This window comes from Protopterus annectens, chromosome 7.part1, assembly GCF_019279795.1.
Source record: "Protopterus annectens isolate FY-2018-M chromosome 7.part1, PAN1.0, whole genome shotgun sequence".
Lineage (NCBI taxonomy): Eukaryota > Metazoa > Chordata > Ceratodontiformes > Protopteridae > Protopterus > Protopterus annectens.
In genome coordinates, this window is record NC_056740.1 from 167,513,119 (window position 1) to 167,540,556 (window position 27,438).

At 41.6% G+C, this 27,438-nt stretch overlaps 1 protein-coding gene across 1 annotated transcript in view; it reads right to left on the reverse strand.

The window, feature by feature from the left end:
• Window positions 1-27,438, reverse strand: part of RBSN (rabenosyn, RAB effector) — a gene marked incomplete in the record, with an annotated part of 650,407 nt that overhangs the window by 157,426 nt on the left and 465,543 nt on the right. Inside the window, 1 exon segment of the mRNA XM_044078624.1 lies at window positions 20,153-20,239. Coding sequence (XP_043934559.1) covers window positions 20,153-20,239 — 87 coding nt within the window.

The following is a 27,438-nucleotide window of genomic DNA, read 5'->3' on the forward strand; positions in this document are numbered from 1 at the left end:
CCTTACCCTCGTCTATGGCTTTGGTGACTGCCTCAAAGAAGTCGACCAGGCTCAAGAGGCAAGATCTGCCTTTCACAAACCCAAACTGGGTGGGGTCCAGAGTTAGAGATTACCAATGTCTTTGTTTATGAATTCCATAATGATACGCTCCATGGCCTTGCAGACGAGGCTCGTCAGGCTAATAGGGCGATAGTTCCCAGGATCAGTGGTGGCTCTCCCTTTGTGGAGTGGGATAACTGCTGCTGTGCACCATTCAGTGGGCACAAAGCCTGACATGAGGCTATGATTGAACATGGTGCTTAAGTGGGGAGCCAGTTTGTTCTGAAGTTCATGTAAAACGCAGCCTGGGATGTTGCCCGGTCCCATGGATGCTGTGTGTTTGGCTTTAGACAGTGCTGCTTTTACCTGTGAAGTTGCGATTACAAGGACTCTGCATTCTTCCTGTATAGATATGGGCCCTTTAGGGGATATAGGGGGGGGGTAAAGTTAGCACTGAACCTGCCAGGATGTTGGCAATAACAGTTGGTTCTGTAATTTTTGTGCCATTGTGCTATAAACTCGGAGCAGATCTGGGTGCTGCCATTGAGATTCTTGACATAGCTATAGAATGCTTTGTGGTTGTCCTTAGAATCAGTGGCAATCTTGTTTTCATAGCTAGCTTTGAAAACAATAAATTCTCCAATAATTTCCAGTACCCTCTTGCCTACTGTCTATATCCCTGCAGTCATCTCTATTGGCAGAATCTCCATTCTCCATTTCCATGTTGGCTTAGTTCTTAGGTTATTTTCTACTACTTTATGGATCCAATATAGTGAATGATTGTTATTCTCCTTTAAAGCCTGCATCCAAAATCCCAGTCTCTCCTAGTCTCTTGAGGGCCCCCCCATCGTATCATCATCCCTTTCCACTTTGAATTATAGTTTGCTGCTTATGCTATGTATATAGAAGCCTTAACCATGTAGCTCTGAAATAACCCTTCAAATTGGGTAATCTCAATCCACCCTGTTCTACTGGAACAATCAGCTTATCCCACTTGACTCTTGCTGTCTTCCCCTCCCAGATAAAGTCCTTCAGCTCTTTACTGCTATCCATAACTTCTCCTCTGGTTGATAAAAATATGCCTGACCTGTGTACAAGACTAATGGGACTAAAATCATTTTAACTGCTTGCATCTTATTATCCATATAGCAAAGATCCCATTTTCTCAGGTTTTTGTATTATCTTTTATTTACTCTCTTCTCACATTTCTTTAGCTGCCACACCAGAACCATTTTAATCCATACTCCTAAATACTTCATTTTATGTCCCCATAAATATGAACATTGCTAAACCAATTCATATGTGGGTACATAATTTAGTGCTATTGCTTTTGTTTTAGCTTCATTAATTTTGTATCCCTAAAAGATATGAAACTGTCTCAATGTTCCACAACACTAATGTCTTTCTGGTTTTCTCGGGTATAAAATAATATCGCATGCAAATAGAGCCAGCTTTTCTTGACTACAGTATTGAGTCAATTACCCGAAACGTCACTTATCCAAACAAAGCCTTGCAAAATTTTGGGGTAGAAAAAAATCGAAGTCTGAATATGCAAATGTTATACATATTCACTTATGTTTTTTGAGCTTGTAGCACACGCTCGTGTGAAAAATATTCTTTATAGTCCACTGGAATCAATGAATGGTTGAAAAATGTATTCCCTGCATGCAGCAAAAGATTTTAGAAGTCTTTTATCTGGTTCAATTATATGTTTGATCATTCGAACAATTTGATTATCTGAACTACCCTAGGTCTCAATTAGTTTGGGTAATCTACTCTCTACTGTATCATACAATTATATCCTTGAATTTCGGAGGCCCTTATTTTCTTTGCCAAATGGTTCTAAATACAATACAAATAAAGAGGAAAGAGAACATCCCTGCCTGGTTCCTCAATCAGAAATTATCAGAGGACCTCACCCACTGCAATTTTCACCTCCGAACCTTCATATATCATCCTAAACAACCTTATATTTTTTTCAGGAAATGCAAATGCTTCCATTGTCCTGCTCAAAGTCCCAGCTTGCTCTGTTAAAAGCTTTCTCTGCATCAAGACCCACCAACAGTATTTTTTTTTTTACATTCTGCTTCCCTCTGGTTCATCAATGTTCTGTTAATGTTGTCAAATGTTTCCATCCCCAAAACCACATTGATCAATATATACCAATATTGGTATTACTTTTGCCATTCTTTCTGCCATTATAGACATGGACAGTTTATTATCATGGTTTAGTATTGAAATGGGCCCGTATGAAACTGGATCTGATGGATCTTTACCCTCTAGGTATTAGAGCTACCACTGCCTTCTTCCAGGATGTTGGTACTTCTCTTAACACTGTTAAACAAAACCTTCCAGAAGTTTCAGTTTTTTCCTCCTAGATTTCAAACTTCCAAAGGAATACCATACATTCCTGAGGACTTTCCTGTAGACTGGTTATACATCACAATTTTTATCTCATCTCCTCCTATCCTAACCATTAGTAACGGAGCATCATCTAACTTTAACCTTGGCATACTTAATTATTCCATAAACATTTCCATTTGTATCTTTTCTTGATTTCCATATTTCTCTACTTTATACAGACTTTGATTAAATTTCCAAAAATATTTCCAATACTTCTACAGGATCTCGTTATCTTCCTTGTTACAGGCTCCCTAAGCTTTATATCAGCCCTTTCTACTTTATGTCGCCTGAGTTGTTTGTTAAAAGATTTAGTGCTCTAGTGCTTAACAGCAATTTTTCTAAATTTGTGCATATTGCAGAGGTAATCCCTTATTTTCTGCTTAGCATTCTGCATCTGATTCTCTTCTTGGTCTGTGAGATTGCCATTAGTCCATAATACTTTAACATGTCAGTCCCTCTAAATAATTCTGGTTAGTTCTTAACCATAGCCCACTTTCTTTTATTTCTACCCAATTTTTAAACCCCACCTTAATTTCATCCTACTCCCTAGCCAGATTTTCAAAAGTAATGTCTAGCCTCTTGAACAGCTCCAGAATAATCTCCACTGCCCATCCCTTAAATTCCTCTTTTTAACAGATAGGTGGGAAAGTGCCAGTGTCTCATTTTTATTTCATTACTCTTTTTATTATATTTATTATTAACACATTATCTAAATAGTTATTGGGTGTGTATCAAGACAATAAAATTAAATGTACATATTCCTGTGAAAAATAAATTGTCTAGCATAGCCCAGTTTTTATATCTTTAGGAATATGTAAATTCACTCTAAACTCCTATTACTGAATTCACGTCTTCCATGTCAAATATTTTCATAAACTTCTTCAAAAATCTACCCTCCTTTGTTATACTTTCCCTTCTGGGCCCCCATACACATTTTCACTGCTGCAAACCAAATTCCAGTTTCCACCTATAAGAAATATTCCATGCTGAAAAATTATTTCTCCCAGAATTTTAAGTTCCATTATAGCAGTTTTAAGTGGAATATAAATACATGCCATTGTAATCCTCCTCCCCCCTGGACAGGAGCCTCTTAACACTACATATCTGTCATTATCTTTTTATCCTCTTCTATCACTATTGGAACTCCTCTTGCAATTAACACAAGAACACATCTTTTCCTTTGTCCCTGATATTCTGCTGAATAACCATCCTGAAAATGTTTTATCAAAATAACATGCTCAGTTCTTTCCAAGTGCATCTCTTGTAACATAGCCATTTGCACTTTACATTTTTAATATAATTCACTAATCTTTATCTGTGAGACCACTGACATTTAAAATACATTACAGAAAGCATCACTGTATTAAAAAGTTATTATTCCCATCTTTTATGTGCAACACCTTTTTGTTAAATGTCTAGTTCCAGCTTTTGTGTTACATACATAAACGGTTTGGCAGGTTGAACTTTTATATAGCGGTTTCTTGTCATATCCATTTGAGTCTATGTCACATCATACAAAACGTTTTGTTTTACTGAAAGCCCTCAAACAAGAAAACAACCCCCCAAAACCCGATAAAACCTAGCAGCACAAAAAACTATGCACATTTTCAAATACTGAAGTTTTACCCTCCTGATAGGAACAAATGTCCCAAAATGACAGCCACACACTCAAACTTGAGTTAACCTAAAAGAAAGGTTATACATGCTAAGATGCATGGTGCATCCTGTGCTTCTACTAAGCACTAACTGGTCTTTTCTTATTTTTTATAGTTTTCCCAGCTAGGAAAACACCTGAATACTTTCAGAGAACATAATGTCCTAACCGGTTTCTTTTTTCTTTTCCCTAGCCAATCATGCTCCATCAGACTAACCAATTTCTCTCTAAGGTTGTCTCCATGGAGAAATGAAAAACAGACAGCCAAGTTCTCATATCAGATTGCCTCCATGGAGGCATGAGAACCAGACAATTTCTCTTTATCAGATGGCTTCCATGTCATGAAGGCCAGATACAGAATTGCTACTAAGCATACATTCATTTGCTAGAAAAAAGCCTCATAATACTCATTATTTTTCATTTACTTGCTTTCTCTAAAAACTTGTTACTAAAGCAATCCAAGGTCCTTAAATTCAGTCATTCCCCCATGCAAGAATGGGAAAAAGCACATTGATTTTTATTTTACCGGGCCTTTTTTTTTGTAACACTGCAATGCCTACGTTTCTTAAAACTGAAGGAATAGAGAAGGGAGAAAAGGAGAAAAAAACAGGAGCGCCTATTTACAATCCTCATTACACTTAAAGAAATGAGAAAGCTTTACTTTACAGCACGCAAAGAAAACCATACACCACAAAAATAGTACCATTAAAAATGGTTCTCTTTACTTGCATTTAACTTTCTCCCCTCTCTTCTCCTCCGCAAGGCATTTTTCTGAACATTAATGACATGAAGTAGGGCATATACTTGAGTCCTGCACACGTCCAACAAATTCTGGAAAAGGTCCGATATTTCCAGATTTTTTTGTTCGGTCTCATTTCACAAACAATTACTGCATTGTATTCCTGCAGCAAGTTACTAGTTTTTATTACTGTTCACCTCCATCTCCCAAATCCTTTCTCTGCTTCATTTCCAATGCACACAGTCAACTCTCGTACTCCCTTTCTTCTCTCCAAAATTTTCCACTGAAGCAATGGAAAAGGTTTCACTGGTACAGTCTGTGTGGTCTTTATTACTAGGACAAGAAAAGTACAGTAGTGTACAGTTACCATAAATGTAGATGTTCGAGTGTATTCACTGTTGCAGTCATCACATTTGGGTTATCTGCTTGCAGTAGCCCTCAGTCAGTCTGATTATCACAGTCTTGGGTCCTGCATTGGATGCTGTCTCATCTTCTATGATGTCAGGTAGTCAGGGGTATAAAGCATACAGCTGATGCCATTACATCAGTTTTTCTTGCCCCAGATGTCAGGTGCCCCCCTAATGGGAAGCAATTATATACACACACATTATATATATATATATATATATATATATATATATATATATATATATATATACACACACACATACACACACACACACATATATATATATATATATATATATATATATATATATATACACACATATATACACACACACACACACACACACACACACACACACACACACACACACACACACACACACACACACAAGGTTATACCTCCAACAAAAAAGCAAATGCACCAAAAAGCTTTTAAGCATAATAAAGGAGAGTAGAGGTACAGCCAAAAGCCGTCAGGAGGCTGGAGGGAGGGTAACCAGGACTGCAACAATGAATACACTCGAGCATCTATAAGTGTACACAACTGTACTATGTTCTTCATGTTTCACTGTTGCAGTCATCACATTTGGGTAGATTACCAAAGCTAAGGATGGGAGGAGGAATTTAGATAGCATAAGGCCCTGCAAGACTGCAGTGGCAAAGCCAGCTCTGGATTTAGAGAAAATTGGTAAATGGTAACGCTTGGTGAAAGTATGTACAGAACTCCAGGTAGCAGCTTCTAAGATATCCCTCATAGGGAAACCTCTGAGAAAGGCTGTACAGGTAGATGCAGCTCGGGTTGAATGGGGTCTAATCCCCTGTGGGATAGTTTTTTCCATGGCACTTACAGCAGAAATGAATGCAATGGCATATCCATTTAGAAATGGTTTGCTTTGAAATAGCTTTCCCCTCTTGCCCCTGCAGCAAATGCCACCAGCAGTTCAGATTTCCTTTGAGGCTTAGTCCTGTCCAAGTAAAACCTAAGTTGTCTGTGCACATCTAAGGAGTGCAGTATCCCTTCACCTTTGTTCTGTGGATTAGAAAAGAAGGCTGGCAAATGAATGGCCTGATTAAGAGCCGCACTGGATACCACCTTGGGCATGAAGGAGGGATTGGTCCCGAGGGACACCCTGTCGGCATGAAAGATGATAAAAGGCTCCACTGCCATAAGGGCCTGTAATTCAGATACCCTTCTTGCTGAAGTGATTGCTAAAAGGAAGTCCGTTTTCCAAGAAAGGAATTTTAACTATGCACTTGCAGCTGGCTCAAAAGGTGGAAGAGTGAGTTTTTCCAATACAAAGTTAAGGTCCCAGGCTGGAGCTGGGGCTCTCCTGGGTGGTCTTAAGTTTTTGGCCTCTCTGAGGAACTGCTTGAGCAGTGGATGAGGGAAGAGGGGTGGGTTCTGTGTTGTAATGAGCTGAAATGGCTGAGGCGTGAATTTTGATGGAGGAAAAAGAAAGGCCCTTGTGAAGCATCTCAGTTAAGTACCAAGGTAAATTGGGTGCTGCTGTGCCCATCCCTTGAGTTTGGTTCCAGGCTCAGAATCTTCTTCATTTTTCAGCATAACATTTTCTAGTACTAGGCTTCCTTGCCTCCAAAATGACATGCAACACTTGTTTACTGAGGGATCGTAACGTTGAGATTAGGTAATTAGCCAGGCTGCCAGGTTTAGGATTTGAAGCTGAGGGTGCAGAATCTGGCTTTCTTGCTGTGACAGCAGGGTAGGGGTCTGAGGCAGGTGCCATAGAGCCAGCAGTGACAAACTGCGCAAGAGGGGGTACCATTGTTGGCGTGGCCAGTCTGGTGCAATCAGTATCGTCCTTGGTTTGTACTGTTTGATCTTTAGTAGTACTTTGGAGAGGAGAGGCAGAGGAGGAAAGACATAAACGGATAGATTTTTCCAGCTGAAGGACAGAACATCCACTTTCCAAGCTTGTTTGTGGGGAGTCCTTGTGCAGAATTTTTCCAATTGGTAGTTCTGGGGGGAGGAAAACAGGTCTATATCTGGGCTCCGCCATTTGTTTATCAACATGTTGAAAGTCTTTGGTTCCAGTTTCCACTCGTGTGGGTCCATGAGATTTCTGCTTAGTCGTCGGCCAGTGTATTTATTTTTCCTGGCAGGAATTGAGCCTGTAGATGCACTTGGTAGCTCAAGGGTGTGTTCCTCAGAGCCATGGCTAGTCTGCAGAGGGGGTAAGAATAGGTACCCCCCTGCTTGTTTACGTACCACAACAGTGGTGTTGTCCGTCTTTACCATTAATTGTCCTGGAAGAATGTGGTCCTTGAAGGCCGTCAATGCATTCTGTACAGCTAACATTTCTTTTTGACTGACATGCAGGTGCATTTGGTTTGGGTTCCATTTTCCCTGAATGCACTTCCCTGCCAGGTGAGCCCCCCATGCATAGTCTGATGCGTCTGTTGTTAGGGTTTGGGCGGCAGGGGGTAGAGTGAATGGTAGTCCCTTGTTTTGGTGGTAGGCCTCTGCCCACCAAAGGAACTCTAACCGTAGGCAAATTATGACAGGGATCACTGCTTCTAGATCCTGAGAATGTTGACACCACAGGCTTTTTATAGATACCATTGTAGTTTCATCATATGCAGTCTTGCATATGGAATTAGTAGAATGCAGGAGACCATGAACCCCAAGGCTTGCAGTATTTGCCTTGCAGATAGCAGGGGTTTTGTGGCCAGCAGGGTTTTTGTGGCCATTAGTTTGAAGTAAGCTGTCAAATGAATTTGTTTCTCTGGCATGAGGAAAGCCATCTGAGAAGTTGTGTTCAAGCTTGCTCCCAGGAATACAATTTGTTGACAGGGTACCAGATGTGATTTCTTTTCTTTTATGGTGTACCTCAGACAAGTTAGCATCTTTCGTACAATGCTAGACGATTCAAAAGTATGTCCTGGCTTTCTACCTGAATTAGACAATCCAGGTATGGGTATATCTGAACATTTCTCTGCCTGCAAAATGCAATGACTGGAGCTAGGCACTTTGTGATACCCTGGGTGCAGTAGATAAGCCAAAGGGCAGTGCAGAGAACTGACAGTGCATGTAGCCTGCTTTGGAGTGTAGGTATCTTCTGCAAGATTCCCCGATTGGGATGTGCAGGTAGGCTTCCTTTAAATCCAGTGTTGCCAACCAGGCATCTTTGCCTAGTATAGCATAAAAAGTAACTGGTGAAGAGTTAGCATCTTGAATTTTGGAATCATCAAAAAGGTGTTTAATATAGAAAGATCCAGGATAGGACGCCATGAGTTGTCTTTTCTGGGTACCAGGAAAAGTCTTTAGTAGAAACCTTGTCCCTTTTCCACTTCTGGTACAGTTTTGAACAGCCTTTATGCTTAAGAGTACTTGCTTTTCAGCCTCTGCTCACTGATTTGGGGGGTAGATCTGGCCAACTGTTTGTGGTTGGTAAAGTGTGGAAGTGAAATCTGTATCCTTGGGAAACTATATTTAAACCCCATTTGTCCTGAGTAATGAGTTCCCAGTTTTTTTTTTGCCTGCAGAGCAACCTTTCCCCCAAAGGAGCAGTCAGTTGAGAAGTGCTTGGAAGTTTTAAAGTTAAGTCATTGAGACAGTTTACCACAGGGGGGGAAGTCTTACTACTCCCTGATTTGGAAGTGGGAGCCCCCCACTGCTTAGTCCTGTGCGTATCCTGGGAGTGAAGCCTGGGTGTTCTGCTGGTTTTGGGCTTGGACTAAGAAGGCCTGGAAGAGGCAAGAAAAGAACAATTCTTAGAGGGCCAATGCCTACTAAATCTTAGAGGCTGTACTTGTACGAAATCTTTAACAGTTTGAATAGATTTAGCTTTTTCCTCCATCTTTTAAGAACTTCTTCTGCTTTGTTGCCAAACAGGAGGTCCTGATTTAAGGGAGCATCCAGCAATTTAGCTTTAACATGATCTGGCAAAGATTGCTCCTTAAGCCAAGCATGCCTTTTAAGTACAGACCCAGTGACAGCAGCCCTGCAAGATGCCTCTAGTGACTCAAAATCACATTGCAAAGTATACTTTCCAGCCTGTTCATCAGAATGCATTAAATCCTGCAAATCCTTATTTTCAGCACAGTCAGGAATCAAGATCATTTTCTGTTTAAGCAATCCAATAATATGCTGCTGATACTTTAACATATGAAACTGGCAGTTTAAGGCCCTAATGGGAAAAGTTGCGGAAGTGTATACTTTCTTACCCCATCTATCCAGTGCCCTAGAGTCTCTATCAGAGGGGGTAGGATTTTTGGCATTAGTAGCCTTAATGCCCTTGGGTCCCTGTGAAATGGTCTCAGGATCCACAGTAGGATTTTTAAAAAGGAACTTGTGAGAGTCAGGAACCCTGTAATATCCATCAGATTTTCTGGGAGCAGAAGGTAAAGAGTCAGGGGCCAAGCTAGATTCCGAAAAGGCAACAACAATGTCTAGTACAGGACGGATAGCTAAAGGCCTGTGTTGGGGCAGGAGTAAAAAATCCCTAAGCCTCTTTTTAGAATCAGAGTAATCCTGGCTTTCCCAGCGAAAGTGCTCCCTACGAGTATGCAGGGTTTCACCAAAAGAGAAATCCTCTGGGGGGGGGGGGGCAGAGGGAATACAGTCCTCTGCATCAGAATCCTCAAAGGTAGATGAGGGTAAATCCTGGTCATCAGAGGAAACAGAAATTTCAGAATCCTGGTCAGAAGTATCATAAGCAAATTCAGTCCTAGGTCTCTTAAGAAGGGGGAAGGTTGGCTTCCCCTGATTAAAGTAAGAAGGTCTTCAGCCATTCTTATTTTTTTTTAGGCGTAGAGGCCTGACCATGCGGTCTGGGCGTCGATTTTCTAGGCATGGCTAGAGTTTTTGGCCTTGAAGAAGATGGCGTCGGTTTAATATGCAAGTCAGTAGGCCTGAATACACCTTCAGAAGCCGGTGCCTGCACAGTGGCTCCGGACCCATCCAAGGTAGAGACATCCGCAGGTTCCACAGTTGAAGCATCTCGCAGCATACTGGACTTGGAATGGGTCTGAGTAGAGGACTGCGAATCCGAAGTACTGGGTATCAGGAGCTGCGAAAGTGCCTCACTGAGTACCGGCGAACTGGCGACTGGCTTAGGAGAAGCGTGTCGGCAGCTTTGGACCTAGGTGGCCTGTCTCTGTCTTTATCTTTGCGTTTTTTTTCGGAATGTCGGTAGTCGGATAGCTTACTGAAGACATATCTGGATAATTGAACAGAGTACCAAAATATTTAGAAGCATAAATCTACCAATGACTAATAGTTCATTGCTTATATAAGGCACAAAACAGACAGTGACATACGTCGTGGTCAGGGCCTAGGCAAGGAATACAGTACGAATGAAAATCTTTGTAAGGTATTTGCTTTCCACAAGATATACAATTGTTGACTTTTACTGACATCGGTTTAGAGCAAGAAAAAGTTTTCCCAACGGGGGTACTTAGTTTTAGTTGAAGACTTCGGTTCTGAAACTCGAAAATGAAAATTTCAGGAGTCTGCCGACCGGCATTTGCAAACTGCTTCTGCTTTGGGCACCGCATGGCAAGAAAGACTGATGTAATGGCATCAGCTGCATGCTTTATACCCCTGACTACCTGACGTCATGGAATATGAGACAGCAACTGACACAGGACCCAAGACCTTGATAATCAGGCCTACTGAGGGCTAATGCAAGCAGATAACCCAAACGTGATGACTGCAACAGTGAAGCAGGAAGAACATCTGAATCTGTTTCAGAGCTCACTTTTTGTTGGAAAAACTTTTGTATGTTTTCCTTAGCATGTACTACTTCAAAAAAATGATTTTGTCTTTCCAGGGAAGAATACCTTGAAGACAGCTGGGTACAGCAGTTTGAATCACACCTGTGTCTCAACATTCCCTGAAGAGTGGAATAAATTTGCTCCTCTTCTGCCTGGTGTACAATGAGTAAATCATTCTCCACAAACACTCTGCTGTTTCCCACTTGGTACTTTGTCCTACCACAGTTTTGTCAGAATCAGCTCCTTTTGCTGATAGGACTCCATCTTTACTATTAAAGATCTAGGTTGCTTTCTCATAGCCAGGTTTGGAGCATACACACATGATGTGCCCTTTCAACTAAACTCCTGCTCTGGCATACCAGTCCAGTTGCTTATTTGTGCTTTCATAAAATTAATGCAGTCTGTTCCTTCCAGCTTATCTGGTATAACTGAAAGTCTCAGGTTTTCTCTATGTGCTCTGTCCCTTAATTCCATTATTTTTTGAAACATCTCCTCCGGAGCAGTCTTGTATTTGGCCAGCCTCTTCATTTCAGCATCTGACTTTTGCAGCTTTTATCACCTCATCTGAATATCTGTTTAAAGCTTTGTCCATTTTTTCCAGCCTTTTGTAGTTTGTGTTGATAAACTCCATCAGTGCTTTGTTTATTTTAACAAAGCCTGTCTGCAGTTGTCTTATATCTTCCTGTAAGTCATGTCTGGAGATGGCATTGCTTTTTGCTGAACAGCTGCAGAACTTTCCCCAGTCAGTGCTTCTTCCTCACTTTTTGTAGCAGATTTTTTTTTCCAGGTGCTCTATATTTTTTTCCTGGCATCCAGGCAGTACACTTACTAGCCATTTGCTGAAATTTACCCATTAACACAAAAGTCTACTGACCTTCTCTGTCGAGTTTCTGTTTCCACACTGGGAGACCTACAGTTAAGCTGTTACTCAACGTGCAGCCATCTTGCAAGTCCCGTTTCCTAAGCCTTTTAAGAGGAGTCTAGGACTAAGGTGGAGAAGGAAAAGACTCCTCGAGGAGGTTTCAAAGCCAAAAGGGCATTAAACAAATCCTAAGTGAAACTCTGCCATTCACTCTGTGGGTCCTTGGGAGTAGGAGAAACATGTTTTTTTGTTTCTTTTTCAAAGGGACACCTGCCCTGTAAAATTTAGAAAGTTTAGAAGCCAGATGACATTCCACAATCGTAGTCAGAATTTCTTCTCTAAACAGAGTCTGAGGAACACCCCTAGGCTCTTTGGTAATCAGCTGTGATTCCCCTTGAACATCTGAAGCAGATGTTTGCAAAGCCTCCAAGGACATGCATGAGGTCAGATCCATGACCTTCTCTGAAGGGCTCACAGCAGAAGAATCCAACAAAGGAGCCGGACGAGCCTTCACGCTTTCACTAGCCTCAGGAGAGCTGTCTGGTGGAAGTGGTACAGCGGAAGAATCAGACAGACTTCTTGGCCTTCTTCACAGATGGCTGACCCCCAGAGTGGGAAGTTCTCTCCATAGTGTCATTTGCTAAAAGCTGAAGATGTTGGTTCTCTATATTCATGGCCAAAGAAGAAAGACCACTGTGAGTCTTTTGGATGAAAGCCTGACAATGTAAAATCCTAGGAAGCACAGAGACAAAATAAGCACCGCTTGTGACGGTCTATGTGGAATCTGTCTCCTGCACTGGGATTTACCCTTTCTGGATGGCATGAAACCTGACCAGCAATAAACAAAATTAAAAAAGATAAGAGCAAAAAACCCCACTGGGGCATTTCTCTGAAACTGCTTGGTGAACCAGCAATGAAGTAGGTGCTCAGAGCGATGACAAAACGATGGCATTCAAACTGACGGCAAAGTTCTGTGGATGGTACATCCAGATGACATCTTTATGGCCTACATTATACGTGGGAAGCATACTTGTGATGTACGGCATACCTTAAAGCAACGTAAAGGCTTTAGTATGCAGGCTGGACATCGGACCGCCCATGGCAGGAGATTCCCTATTGTAAAGAATACTGCAACAGTGAAATGTAAGGATATCTTTGGTATGTTCTACAAACTGACTCAGCTTGCTTAAATCCAAAATTGGCCTGAGGTAAGTGTTCTTTGGAACCAAAATGAACATGGAATAGACCCAGAGATTACATCTTTGGGGACCTCTTGGATGACTATTCGCTAACAGCTTTTGAATCTCGATCACTCTGAAGGGGTGGGGCATGTCCAGAAGGTGCTTGTGTTTGGCATTTTCCTTTGGCAGAAATAAAAATGGAGCCGTGTAAAGGATATGACTCAACACCACTGTGTCCAAGATGCTGATTTTCCAAGCTTCCAGGTGTACCTCCAAGTGATCACAAATTGCATCCAGAGCAGAAGAGTTTGGCAACCCTTCAGTAACACTGGAAAGGCCTCCTGGAAAAGGCTGTGTGGAAAGCCTGGTTCTGTAGACCACCTCATTCTGGTTGCCCCCCACCCCCAATGCAAGGGGATCTGTGCACCGAGCACCCTAAAAAGACAGCTGCACTTCCTGAAAGAGAGGTTTGTCGTCGTCCCCATTTCTGGATACTCGAGAAGTTCCATGGGAGGGTGGCAAAATGCAGACAGTGTCTTTCCATCTTGCTCGCTTCTGGTCAATGCATCTTTAATCTTCAGCACAAAGAGTGAAGAACCATAAAAAAGGAGGGTTAATAAAGGGCTCCTTGAAGCACTTCACAGAGTTGTATAACCTTATCCAAGCATGGTGATGCATGGCAGTGCTGGCCACAGCAGCTCAGGAAGTGCCATCGGCTGCGTTAGAGAACAGACACATGGGCACAACAGAAACAGAATGCAATGTGCACTACTGTGTCTCCAGAGTCAGAGTCGGAAGCCTGTTGTGTCAACCATCTTGACACTTCAGCCATGATATCCTGTTGAACTCGTATAAAAAAAAAAGGTAATTAAATGTTCTCAGCACAAAGGTGGCTGATGTGTAGCAGTATTTCCCTCAAAGGTCCAATGCCCAATATTTCCTGTTGAGTGGTGGGGTGGGAGTTGACCAATGAACTCTTCAAAAATGTCCTTTTTTTTGGTGGCTGCTGCCACCACAAGATCAAAGGCAGGACCCCTACTCCAATGTTGGCAAAAATACAGAATCTATCCTAAAATAACAAGGGCAGAGAAACAGATGAAATAGGTGCCAAAAAGCATGTAAAAAAGAATATACACTGTTCAGCAAGAGATCTAGCTGCTATCCTGGAAGACAGGAAATGAGATCAGGGGCAACTCTGTAGACAGCAAAGTATATTAGGTACAGAAGGTGAAGCTTGGGGGCTGAAGTCTTTGGGAATGGCTGATCATGGATCTGACAACTCACAGGTTGAACTCAGATGGAAAAGACAACATTGGATCGCAAGTTAGGTACTTACCAGAATGCTGACAGACACTGGAACATCAGGACTGGTGCCTATGGCACGCTCTAGTGACAACAAAAAACTGACAAGAAATCAAAAAAAAGAAAGTGCTAAAGCTACTAGGAAAAACTCAAAAGGTTCACAAAGGCACTTTGGAAGGACCAGACTGGCCACTAGGAAATAGTTCAACACTGACAAAACATAACTTGAAAGCCTTACCATTCACTGTGTTTTGTCTCTAAACCAGACTTTATCAGGTGTGAAAAACATGCAAGAATAAAACGCATACAAAAGCCCCTTAAAAACTACCAATCAACATTAAAGATTCAATTATGGAAATAGTAAGAAATTATAATAAAAACAAACTATAAAAAAATTATAAAATGTCAATACAACTGTCCCATCTAGTTCAAAACAATGAACATAAAATATAACCATATGAAGAATTAATTTTGATGCCACTAATATACTGTATTATAATGTAAAAACAGAGACAAAAGGAACTATAAAGGGGAATAATACAAATCTCAATATATACACAATTCATTGTTTTGAACTAGATAGGAAGATTAGGATTTTAGGAATGAGCTTGCTCAATGTTATTTTATCATTTTTTACTATTTCCACACCACATCATTTAGCTATTGTTTGAATTGATAGCTGTCCATAATGTCTATGTTGCAGATTGGGTTACTGTAGGGTTACTTTTTTAAACTTTTTTAATTAGGAGAATTGAATTTTTAATGTTATTGGTAGTTAAGTGGCTTCTGTATTTAAGTATTTTATTCTTGTATGTTTTTCACATCTGATGAAGTCTGGTTTACAGATGAAAACATGGTGAATATGTTAAGGCGTTTACATTGTGTTTTATCACCGTTAAACTACTTATTCGTGGTCAATATGGTCCTTCCAAAGTACCTTTGTGAACTTTTTGCAGACAGCAAAAAACTCAAACTCAAGTTACTCCCTACCCCATAACTTCCTTGTGCTGCTGTATCCTCCATATAACACAACTAACTTTACCCAGAAAGAGAACAGTAAAAACACAAGTGCAAGTCAACTTACAGCCCCCTTAAGAAAAGGGCAAGTTGGAGAGGTAGGGAAAGCAGGTTGTTCCAAAATCTAGACAGATGCCATAGAAAGCTAATGTTCCAATAAGTACATAACCTGGGTATTTTTCAGGTAGTGTTCAGACAGAGGAGCATCAGGACAGAGAGTCTCCAGTTAACTTGGGTGGCCTACAACAGTAAACATTTAAGAATGTCCGACCCAAATGATGCTCTACTCATAGAAAACTGAGTCAAAGTTGTAATGCTTAGCAAAAGTATACTGGAAAGAATAAGCTGCTGCTATGCATTCCACTAAAAGGTTACTTAGAAACAGTGTGGATGTAGCTTTAGCCTTAACTATCTGCCTTCTGTAATAACAGAAGGTAGTTTGGACACTAAGTATAACCATTCACCTTAGTTTCTCATCTCAAACCAGACAAAGCTTACAGACTTTGTAGGAGAGAAAAAAATGTAAAACACAAGATGAATCCAAAATAATGAAGACCAGTTTTGATATATATATTTTTAAGAAGCTTTTTACAATATTCAGGATGCCTATTCTGGCCAAGTGAGGAGCCTTCACCTACCCCTTCCCCTGAGAATGAGAAGAGTGGTGCTCTCTTGCTCAATGGCATCACTACAGCTACAGAGGATGTGACTATCCATCAGCCCTATCATGGCTACAGCTGCAATACTAGGGGGACCGGGAAGAATAAAATGAGAGGTTTGAGGAACCAAGAGTGGCCACAACAGTCTTACCCAAAGACCCCCCAACAGCTTTCTCCACCTTGCAAACACAAGGAGACACTGCAGACACGGTAGCTGCTTCATAGGTTAGCGGAGAATGACACCAAGGTGGACAGTGAAGCCTGGACTAGTTGGTAAAAGATAAAGTTATGAACAAGGAGAACTGAGGGAAGTAAACCACTGACAGTCCTTGACAAGCATAGTATCCTGCCCCAAATCCACAAGACTAGAAAAACCTCTAAGAAAATCCTGTCAAAAATTAGATTATTTGAACTTTGTAGTTAAAATCAATTTATACACAAACTCCCTTAGACATGCTGTGACAGTCCCAACAACATGCAGCTTCCTAGTAAACAAACATTTTAGTTAGAAAAAAAATAAGTTTTACTTGAACTTAAAATTTACTGGAAAGTTAGCTGACCAAGAGGTTCACTGGGCCCTCAGGAGAACTCATTGGTGGCAAAAAAAGCTCTAAATAATTTGCTGTTCTGTCTTTATATTGGAGCTTCTCAAGCTCCTGACAGAGGCTGTAGAAGATGCCCTTAAGCTTTGAAAGCTGGCTGGTCACTGGGTGTAGGACCCCAAATTGCTTAGGCTGTTGCAACAGTGATCTAAAATGTTTATTATCAAAGGTGGGTGAAACTCAAATGCTAAAATTTACTGTTACAGTAATCCTCCTGGAAGGTATGAAATTCATCAACAAATGAAAAAAATCAAATTAAAAATCAATCAGAAGCATATACAGAATTTATGTTGGCATGAACTTTCTGAAAAGGAAGTCTAAGTTGAACGCATGACTCAGTCTTGCTAATATATGCAACTGTCCTAGCCTTAAAAACTGTCGTGATGTGCAAAAGAAAACCAATAAAAAAAGAGGCAGCACCGGCAGAAATCAAAGTCCGAACTTGGATATTCTCAAAATGCTCTCCAACACCGTTTCTTCAGCCAAGGACTTACTTTATTCACAAGCAGAGTCAAACAAAGACAGTGTTATCCTAGTAGTAGTGATGCAAGGGTTCATACGCATGGTGGGGGAACAAGATGATGTAACAACTGTAATTATTGTGCATATACTTGAGGATTTGGTATTTGAACACCCTGATACAGCAAGAAGATATACAGTTACAGTTGATGTGGACTGTAATAGTAAAAATTTAGTGCATCTTGCCCACTGTATATGTTGTAAAGTGCTTTACGTAGGTAAAATGACCAGACGTTTGAGGGAACGTATTAGAGACTATATTTATTGTTTGAAGAGAGGACAGAATTAGTGCTATTGCTAAGCATGTGTGAAAATATGCAGCTGACCACCAACTTAGGCTTAGTGTATTGGAATTGGTTAAGGAGGATGTTCGGATGAGCAATATCAGTGGAACAACAGGAGAAGGGACTTAAATAGATCGTGAATTTGGGGGCACATTTGGAAAAGGGGTTGAATGAACATATAGCAATTACCCCTAAAGTGAAGAATAGGAAGTTGTTGAAATAATTCCCTTGTCCTGAAATATGTGTGTGTGTGTGTGTGTGTGTGTATGTATGTATGTATGTATGTGTATATATTATGTTAAGGTTTTTAGTGTGCATCACTTGCATTATTAGATGGTCAGTGCTTTAAATTCTGAAGGCATTTGGTTGTAATGTGTGAATGGTTAGTTTGAACATTTTGTCATGTATGAGTATTTTTAAGGGGGTGATGGGAGAGCTAATGTGATGGCCTGATGAAGCAAATAGTTGGTTTGTGAAAACGCTCACCTGTTTTATCGTTTTTTTATCTGCTTGTGAATAAACTTAGCCCCTGGCTGAAGAAACTCTGTTGGAGAGTATTTTGAGAATATCCAAATTTGGATTTCTGCTGGTGCTGCCTTGATATTTCTGGACTTAATTTCATTATTTTTGTATCTATTTGGCAGCTGTTGAATACTGGAGGTTTGTGGTTCATTTAGCATCCAGAAGAGGATACACTGAAAATCAGAGCTGTCTGATAAAATTCAGCTGTAATGCAATGTTAAGCAAACCATACAGTACAAGCAAAGAACTCAATCCCAGAAATAGAGTAAGAGCACCTAGTAAGCAGTCAAAAACAAAGATCAATCTTGCTTATTTTTAAGTGTCATTTTCCTGCCCACAGACCTGACAACTATCAGCCTTCTTTACTATGTTCATCTGTAAATATGTTTGTAATTAATTGCTATGTTAAATTGTTAATCACTATGTAATCCAATGTAACTACAGCTTATTTCAACTGTGGAGCTTTTCTCCCCGGGCTCCGCTGAAAATGGACCTACGTCCAGTCGGACACTCCCAGTCAACAAATGTAAATAAATAAAATAAATAAATAAATTCCTTTGCTGCTCCATTACTCATGCATTCCCATTACCCTGGACCACTGGGATTCACCCAGTTTACCCCTGAGTTTGAATCATGGTGCCAAACTGCTGAAGTAGCTCGAAGTTAGGGATGGAGCTGAGCAGAAAGGAAGCTAACAACCAGAAAGCAATACAGGTATGTATGCTCTAACTCCCCTATCATGCTGGTTACACCTTACACTGCTTATTATGTGTACTCAAGATCCAGCTTTACTACTACTGGTGGTATTTAGTGCAATGAAAACAAGCTTCTAGTGAGCCTGACTACCTTTTTCCCCTCATGATGTGCAAGTCAATGTCAGCGACTCATTTCCAACCTATCAGGTGAGCTCCTCCATCTCAAGTCACTAATCAATCTCAGGTCACAGTCACTGCTTTATTACTCTGCCAGACACAACCTACAATGAGAGAAGAGGAGCTCACCAATTTCCTTACTGCTGTTCTATGAAGTCAGGGAAAGTAACAGTCAGATGACGTCACAGCAGACATGACAAAGATGCTGGGTGAGATAGCAGAAGTGGCTCCCGAGGGTATTCACAGCAGTGCAGAGAGAATGGAATAACCTAGATTAGAGAATATAATAATGGCAGAGTTCAATAAAGCAGACATTCACAACTGTGGGTAGTACAGAGGTATCAAGTTCCTGTCATAATGCATGAAAGTTCTGGAAATGGTGATTGATAAACGAATGGGAGATGAGCAGTTTGGATTCAGATCAGGATGCAGCACAACTGACCCAATGTTTGCAGTGAGATATGTAACCAAGAAGAATCTAGAGATGAGGAAAGAGTCAAATTGGGCATTCCTAAACTTGGAGAAAGCATATGACAAGGTCCCAAGAAAGCGGATTTGTGCAGTCTTGCAGTAGTTCAAAGTCCCAGAAATATTTTTCGGCACAAGTGCAGAAATGGAGAAGACAATCTGGTGAATATGATTTGGGCCAGACAGGAAGAAGGGCAAGAGGAAGTGAGGACATCCAGCAAAGAGGTGGATGGATTGTGTGAGAAACAACCTGCAGCAGTCGCATGAATATCGAAGAAGGCAAAAGAATGGGTTTTAATAGACAGATGGTGACAGCCAACACTCTGACCACATGTAGAAAATGACAAAAAAGGGGGTTGATGATGACATAACCTAACATTTACAAAATAAAGCAATACAGTATGACACTACCTCCACCAGCTAGCTGCTGAAAGGTGAAAGAACTGGTGAATGACACAGCTGTAATGCAACTTGCACAGCAAAGGATGAGTTATTCGGGAATTTATTTTTATTTCACTGTTCTCTTACTGTATATTTAACCATCCCAAATTAGCAAAAGTAAATTCAACAAGTGTTATGAAAACCAGGAGTGAAACATCTACTTAAAATTAGGTTCATAGGTTACTAGGCTATCATCCCTAGGGCCTATTACAAGCCTAGCCATAACAATTCCCTGGCTATTTCTTCCCACACTATTTACTTTTATTAGCTTCTTAAGTTAACAATTTAATATGTGAAGTGTAGCTCACTCATCTTTTCTGGAGTCCAGTTTTATTTTAGTCTCTGGGTAACTAATTCTGCAGATAATCCATTAACGTACCATGACAGACAGAGCTGACATCTGGTACTACCAACAAACAATGCCTCCTTAGTTGGTTCTCTCACCTTAGTGCGTCTATTAATTCATACAGCTTTTGTACTTCCAGTCTGAGACTGCTTGCATTTTCAAGTTGGTAAGTTGTTTCTCCGGCACTAAGGAATAAAGAAAAGGGAAAAAAGTCAAACAATTCTGCAGATCACGTCACAAAATACATAAATTAGCATCCAAGCAGGTGGGCTAGTCATAAGGATCCATTTCCACCATGAAATTGCAAGGTAAAACAATAGCAGAGATGAAGAAAAACAGCAATCACAACATTGTTATAAATGTTATATTAATGCAAGTGCAGTGGCATCTCAATATTAAGTAACAAAAAATTGTGGTTTAATGGCCATCTAAATAAAGTATTGTTGAGTACCACTTACTATAATTGCAGCTGTTTGACTAGATCAGTGATGTAGTACTGATTCATGGTTCTTCTTGCCATGCAGAAGCCCATGACCAACCAGATTCCCAGAGTCTTTGCATCATCCCTAGGCCAAGGATATCTGAACAGGGCGTCAGGTTATAAAGAAGGGTGTCCTTTGGCACCATATGTAGGCCTTTCTAATCAGTGAACAAGCAATCTGATGCCTGATGACAACACTGCCTCCCCAGCTGTCTGTACTGGAATCAAAAGTAGAAAAATCACAGGAGGCAGAGAGGGGATGATGGAGGTAAGAGGACCATCTGCAGATAACTCATCTTTCATCCTACAAGGGGGTCAAAAGACAGAAAGAGTGGCAGTATGTATTGCAACATTAATCTACTTTAACATGGCTTGGTTTTTGACAATTATGGGAAGTGGGACACAACTGTACAATGTTCTTCATATTCAATGTTGTAGTACTGATACTTGAGAGACTTCCAAAGCCTAAAATTGGGATGTGGTTCATCTGTATGACCTCAGGAAATTTTCTGCAGGATGGCAGAACTGAAACCTGCTTTTGCCGTGGAGGCATTGCCAAAGTTAGTGCTTTGTGAAGATGTGCCCTGAGTTCCATGTGGCTGCCTCTAAGATGGCCTGGGTAGGAGCTCCTTTGAGGAAAGCAGTGGTAGTCACCACATATCTGGTACAGTGGGCTTTAATATGCCAAGGTAAATTCTTTCTCTGGTGTGAGTAAGAGAACTTAATGCAGTTAGGTATCCATTTAGAGATGGTTTGTATTTAGACAGGTTTGCCCCTTTTACCATCTGTGGAAGCCATCAGGCTAGGGCTTTTTGTCATGTCTAGATAGTACCTGCCTTTGCACAACCAGGGTATGAAGGACTTGCTTTGCCCAGGTCTCTGGATTTGGGTAGAAGACTGGCAGGTGGAGAGCATGGTTTAATGGAAGTCCTGATACCATTTAAGCAAAAAAACATGGGTTTGTTCCAAGCGTGACCATATCTCTATGGAAGACAGGTTCTTAACACATGAGGGCTTGCAGCTCAGCAACTCTCCAAGCTGAAGTCACAACTATGATGAAGGCAGTCTTCCAGGTGGGCATCATTAGAGAAGAGAAGTAGTGGCTGCAGGTTCAAAGCGAGGAAAATTTTTTTTTGGTTTGTTTTTCATTTTAAGACAATTTACATCCCAAGGTGGAACTGAGGTCCTTCTGGGTGCTATCCAGTGAATCACCTTTTTAGGGAAAGTTTCACATTGGGGGTTGAAAAGATAGGTGGAGCATTGTTCAGGCAAGCTGAAATTGCAGATGCATGTACTTTAAAAATGGAATTGGGAAGTCCTAATATAAAGAGACCTGACAGCTACTGCAATACTGAACTGATGTCTGCTTGAGTAAGATCAGTGTCATTGCAGTGACACCAGGTGGAAAATATTTTCCATTTTGCTAGGCAGGATTTCCTGGTACTAAGCTTCCTTGCTTCCCTTAGAATGGGAAGTACATCAGTACCTTGGGGATCAGGGGCAAGGACGGAAATACATAGAGGAACCAGTCTGTCCATGTGAAGGAGAATGCATCTATTTTCCAGGTTCCTGTCTGATGTGTTCTAGAGCAGTACTTCTGTAGCTGTTTGTTGTGTTGAGAGGTGAACAGGTATTCTGAGGGGATCCCCCATTGGGAGGTTAGGTCCCGGAAGACCTCTCTCTCCAACATCCATCTGTAGTACTCTAGAAGGTCTCTGCTTAAGAGAATGTGCCAGGGTATTGTTCCGACCTGGAATATAAGAAGTTATGAGGGTCAGCCCTATTTCTTGAGACAGCATCCACATTTTCTGGGAAAGGCTGCAGAGAGGGCAAGACAAAGTTCCTCCTTGCTCATTTATGCACCACATCACTGTGGTGTTGTCACTCCAGATTTGCAAGGTCGCTGGGCATAAGTTCTGTTGAAAAGTTTTTACAGCCAGGGAAACTGCTAATAGCTCCTTCTGATTTATGTGCCACTTTCTCTGCTGTGGGCACCACATACCCCTGCATTTTCAGGGATCCAAAGTGGGCCCTCCAAGCTATTTCTGAACTGTCTGTGGTTATGGTCTTGTCTACATCTGCATCCCTGGTTTCCTCTGTATGGTGGTCTTCCACCATGTGTTCCTTTTATCAGGCATGGAAGATGAGGCAGTAGGGTTTCCAAGGGTTGGGAATGATGTTCCCAAGCATTTTTCAGGAACCACTTAAAGTTCCCTCATGTGCAACTTTGCAAGTGGGATTATGAGAATGCAGGATGCCATGTATCACAGTATCCTCGGGAATTCTATTGCAGTGATCAGCTGCTTGGGAAGCAGACTGGTCAGACAGCCTATCAGGAATCTTGTCTTGAAGAAGCAAGGCTTTTTGTTGAACCAAATCTACAAGGACTTCCAGAAAGAGGATCCTTGTTTGAGGAAGAGTTTGAGATTTTCTAAAGATTTAACGTGAGACCAAACTGAAAGCAGTCTACAGTGATCTGCAAAGATTCTAGGGTCTCTGATTTAGATCTTCCCTGAATGAGACAGTCATTATGTAGTAGCAAATACAAACCCCTAGAGTTCTTTTTGCAATGTGCAATCAGAGAAGCTAGACATTTTCTGAAAACTCTGGCAGAAAGATAGCACAAATTGTTAAAGCATATAAATTGACATGAGAACATGTTGCTACAAATCATAGGCACCTTTGTGACTGCCTGCTATGAGGAATTTTTTTTTTCAGGTCTAGAGTGATCATACTGGCATCTTGGAAGATCAACTGGCAGTAGTTATTGCAACGTAAGCATTCTGAATGTTACTATGCTGAGGAACTTGTTTAGCTTTGACAGGTCCAAGATGGGCCTCCAGGTGCATTATTTACTTGGAACAAGAAATATCCTTGAGTAAAAGTCTTTTCCCTGTTGTCCTGGAGGGACAGTCTGGATGGATCCCTGGATGCACCCTGTAGATAGGTGGCAAGAAGATTTCTTTTGGAATGCCCAACAATGATACTTCTCTGAACTGGATATAATAATCATTCTCCATGATGCTGAGGATCCATTGGCCCCTGGGGATGGTTTTCCACTGGTTTAGGAAAAAGAGGAGAGAATCTTTCTGCCATGGGCTTGGAGGGTAGGGTAGGAAGAGGTAAGGGAGACTGGGGTAGAATAGAGTCACAGCTGTTCTGTGTTGGGTGGGCTTCATGAAGCTCCCTGCTCTGTGTGATTGTCCTGGTTGCCAATGCCTTGGATTGTCTTTGCCTTATACCAAGGGAAGGCCTCCCTTTGTCTTGTCTAGGTAGGAAAAGTCCAAGGTTTAGAAGGGTAAATCCTAATGTAACTTGAGTTCAGAGACATGTCGATTTTTTTCACAATTTTAATTTGCTTTCCTTTTTATCCAACTGATCAAAAACATGTTTAGCTGGAGGACCAACACAAAAATTCCTTGTCTAATGGACAGCCAGTAGTTCAGCTTTTACCTATTCGGACAAGGGCTGGGTCCTGAGCCATGCATGCTGGCATAGGATAGAACCCTTGGCAGCTGCTCTGCAAGAAGCATCTAAGGCTTCATAGCCACATTTTAGGGAGTGTCTGGAGACTTGTAAAGTCTCTCTGGCTTTCTCATTGATTTCCTTAGATACAGTTCTATCCACAATAGAGTTTACCTTGTCCTGAAGAGAGGCAAGCTGTTTTAACATATGGAATCAACAAGTCAAAGCTCTCACTGTCAGGGTGGCAGAGGTATAAGCTTTCTTCCCAAATCTGTTGGTTACAGATGACTTGTTGGTCTCTTAGGTACAGCTTTTTTAGATCCAATGCAGACTACAGTAGGGTCAGCTTTGGGCTTTTGTAGAAGTGCTTATGAGATTCAAGCACACTGTAAAACCTGTCTGGCTTCCTAGGAGCAGGGGATACAGAATTTCGGTGTAAAGCAAGGTCTTCAAAGATTACATCCAACACAATGTACCACAGGAATAGACAGTGGCCTAGATGATGGCAAACGTAGCAGCTCCCTGTAGTAGGTGAGAGCATGTAATAACCACTTACTTTCTCAGCTGAAAGCCTCCTTCATTATACACAGGGTATCCTTGTAGGAAAGGTCGGGGGGGGCAGAAAAGAACTAGTCAGGGTAAAGTCTGTGGTGGTAAATGGCCACAGTAAGACAGTTCTTTCTGTCAGTGCTAGAGGAATTTTCCTCTTCCTGAAAGCTACATCCCTGCTTCTTTTAATAGGGAGGCCTCAGTCCTAGAAGCATGACAGGGTTCTCTATTTCATAAAGGCCATAAACTCCTGTGCTACTTGGAGAAGATCTTGAACTTCGGTCTGAGAAGTAGACAGTGGAGGTAGCAATTAAAAAGTGGTTTACTTCGGTTTTGGTGTCCATTTTAAAGGGGTGACTTGATCATAACTTTGGTTATAGCTTCAGTAGCTCAGAAAGACAACGATTCTCCCATGAGACCCACTGCGCAGACATTGGAAAATGACGTTTGCTGCGCGACTTCCAACCAAACCATTCATGCCATGGCAGTATTTGCAGGTAGGCAGGACACCATGGCGACCTCCTGAGGGGTCACACCAGAGGTTTCAGGCCTAGGAGTCACTGAACTAGGAGGCTGCACAGGTGCCTCACCAGAGTCATCAGTAAACTTGTGACAGAGTCTGAGCTTTTTTGGTAACATCAGGATCCTTAGCCTTTATGTCCTTTCATTTTTTAAAATGATGCTAGCCAACAACAAAGCTTGTGGAGGCCCTGCAGTAGCAGTGGATTGCAATGCCGCTGGTGAAGCCAAAAAGGAGGACTTCATATGGGTGGCTAGTCCCGTGGCCCTACATTTTACAGTTTCCATGTGTAAATTTGCACAGTCAGGACAGTTAGAGATCATGCTTAGCCCCAAAGCAGAACAGATAAAATGAGTGAAAATCTTTGCATGGAATTTGCTTCCCAATCCTCAGGCAATTGTTCTGAACATAAAATTAACAAAAAAAATTCCCCAATGAGGTACTTAACTGGATGGAAGAAGGCAGTGAGAAAATGAGCTAACAGATGGACTATAACTGTACTAGGCACATATGAAGCACATCGGGGCTGGATGACTAGAAAGAAGACAGCACTAACTGATGTCCTTTTTTATACCGTGACATTTAGTATGCTGATGTCTGTCGGCTATTGATGTGAAGACTCTGGAAATAGAGCTGGTCATGGGCTTTTGCATGGCAGGAAGACCCAAGAATCAGTACTGTAACACTGACTATGAAGAAAAGTACAGTTGTGTACACTTACCATAAATGTAGATGTTCGAGTGTATTCACTGCTGCAGTCATCACATTTGGGTTATCTGCTTGCAGTAGCCCTCAGTCGGCCTGATTATCAAAGTCTTGGCTCCTGCTTCAGTTGTTGTCTCATCTTCCATGATGTCAGGTAGTCAGGGGTATAAAGCATGCAGCCAACGCTATTACATCAGTTTTTCTTGCCCCAGATGTCAGGTACCCCCATAATGGGAAGCAATTATATACAAGGTTACACCTCCAACAAAAAAGCAAATACACCAAAAAAGCTTTAAGCATAATAAACAAGAATAGAAGTATAGACAATAGAAGTCAGGGGGCTGGAGGGAGTGTAACCAGGACTGCAACAGTGAATACACTCGAACATCTACATTTATGGTAAGTGTACACAACTGTACTATGTTCTTCATGTTTCCCTGTTGCAGTCATCACATTTGGGTAGATTCCCAAAGCTAAGGATGGGAGGAGGTAATTAGATAGCATTAGGACCAGCTATAAGGCCCTGCAAGACTGCAGTGGCAAAGGCAGCTCTGGATTTAGAAAAAATTGGCAAGTGGTAATGCTTGGTGAAGGTATGTACAGAACTCCAGGTAGCAACTTCTAGGATGTCCCTGTTAGGGACACCTCTGAGAAAGGCTGTAGAGGTAGATGCAGCCCTGGTTGAATGTGGTCTTATCCCCTGTGGGGTAGGTTTTCCATGGTGCTTACAGCAGAAGTGAATGCAACGGCCTATCCACTTAGAAATGGTTTGCTTTAAAATGGCCTTCCCCTTCTACCCCTGCAGCAAATGCAACCAGCAGCTGTTCAGATTTCCTGAGAGGCTTAGTTCTGTCCAAGTAAAATCTAAGTTGTAGTTCTGTCCAAGTAAAATCTAAGTTGTCTGTGCAAGTCCAATGACTGCAGTATTCATTCCCCTTTATTCTGTGGATTAGAAAAGAAGGTTGGCAAATGAATGGACTGATTAAGGGCCACACTGGATACAATCTTGGGTATGAAGGAGGGACTGGTCCTGAGGGACACCCTGTCCGCATGAAAGATGATGAAAGACTCCACAGCCATGAGGGCCTGTAATTCAGACACCCTTCTAGCTGAAGTGACGGCTAGAAGGAAGGCTGTTTTCCAAGAAAGGAATTTCAACTCTGCATTTGCAGCTGGCTCAAAGGGAGGTACAGTGAGTTTTTCTAATACAAAGTTAAGGTCCCAGGCTGGAGTAGAGGCTCTCCTGGGTGTTAAGTTTTTGGCCCCTCTGAGGAATTGCTTCAGCAGTGGATGAGAGAAGAGGGGTGGCTCTGTACTGTAACGGGCTGAAATGGCAGAGGCATAAATTTTGATGGAGGAAAAGGAAAGGCCCTTGTGAAGCATCTCAGATACGTATTGAAGAATATGAGGCAAATTGGGCACTGCTGGGCCCATGCCCTGAGTTTGGCTCCAGGAACAGAATATTTTCCATTTTTCAGCATAGGATTTTCTAGTACTAGGTCTCCTTGCCTCCAGAAGGACATCCATCACTTGCTTACTGAGGGATGGTAATGGATAGATCAGGTAATTAGCCAGGCTGCCAGGTTCAGGGTTTGAAGCTGTGGGTGCAGAATCTGGCCCTCCTTCTGGGATAGTCAGGCAGTGGGTCTGAGGCAGGTGCCATG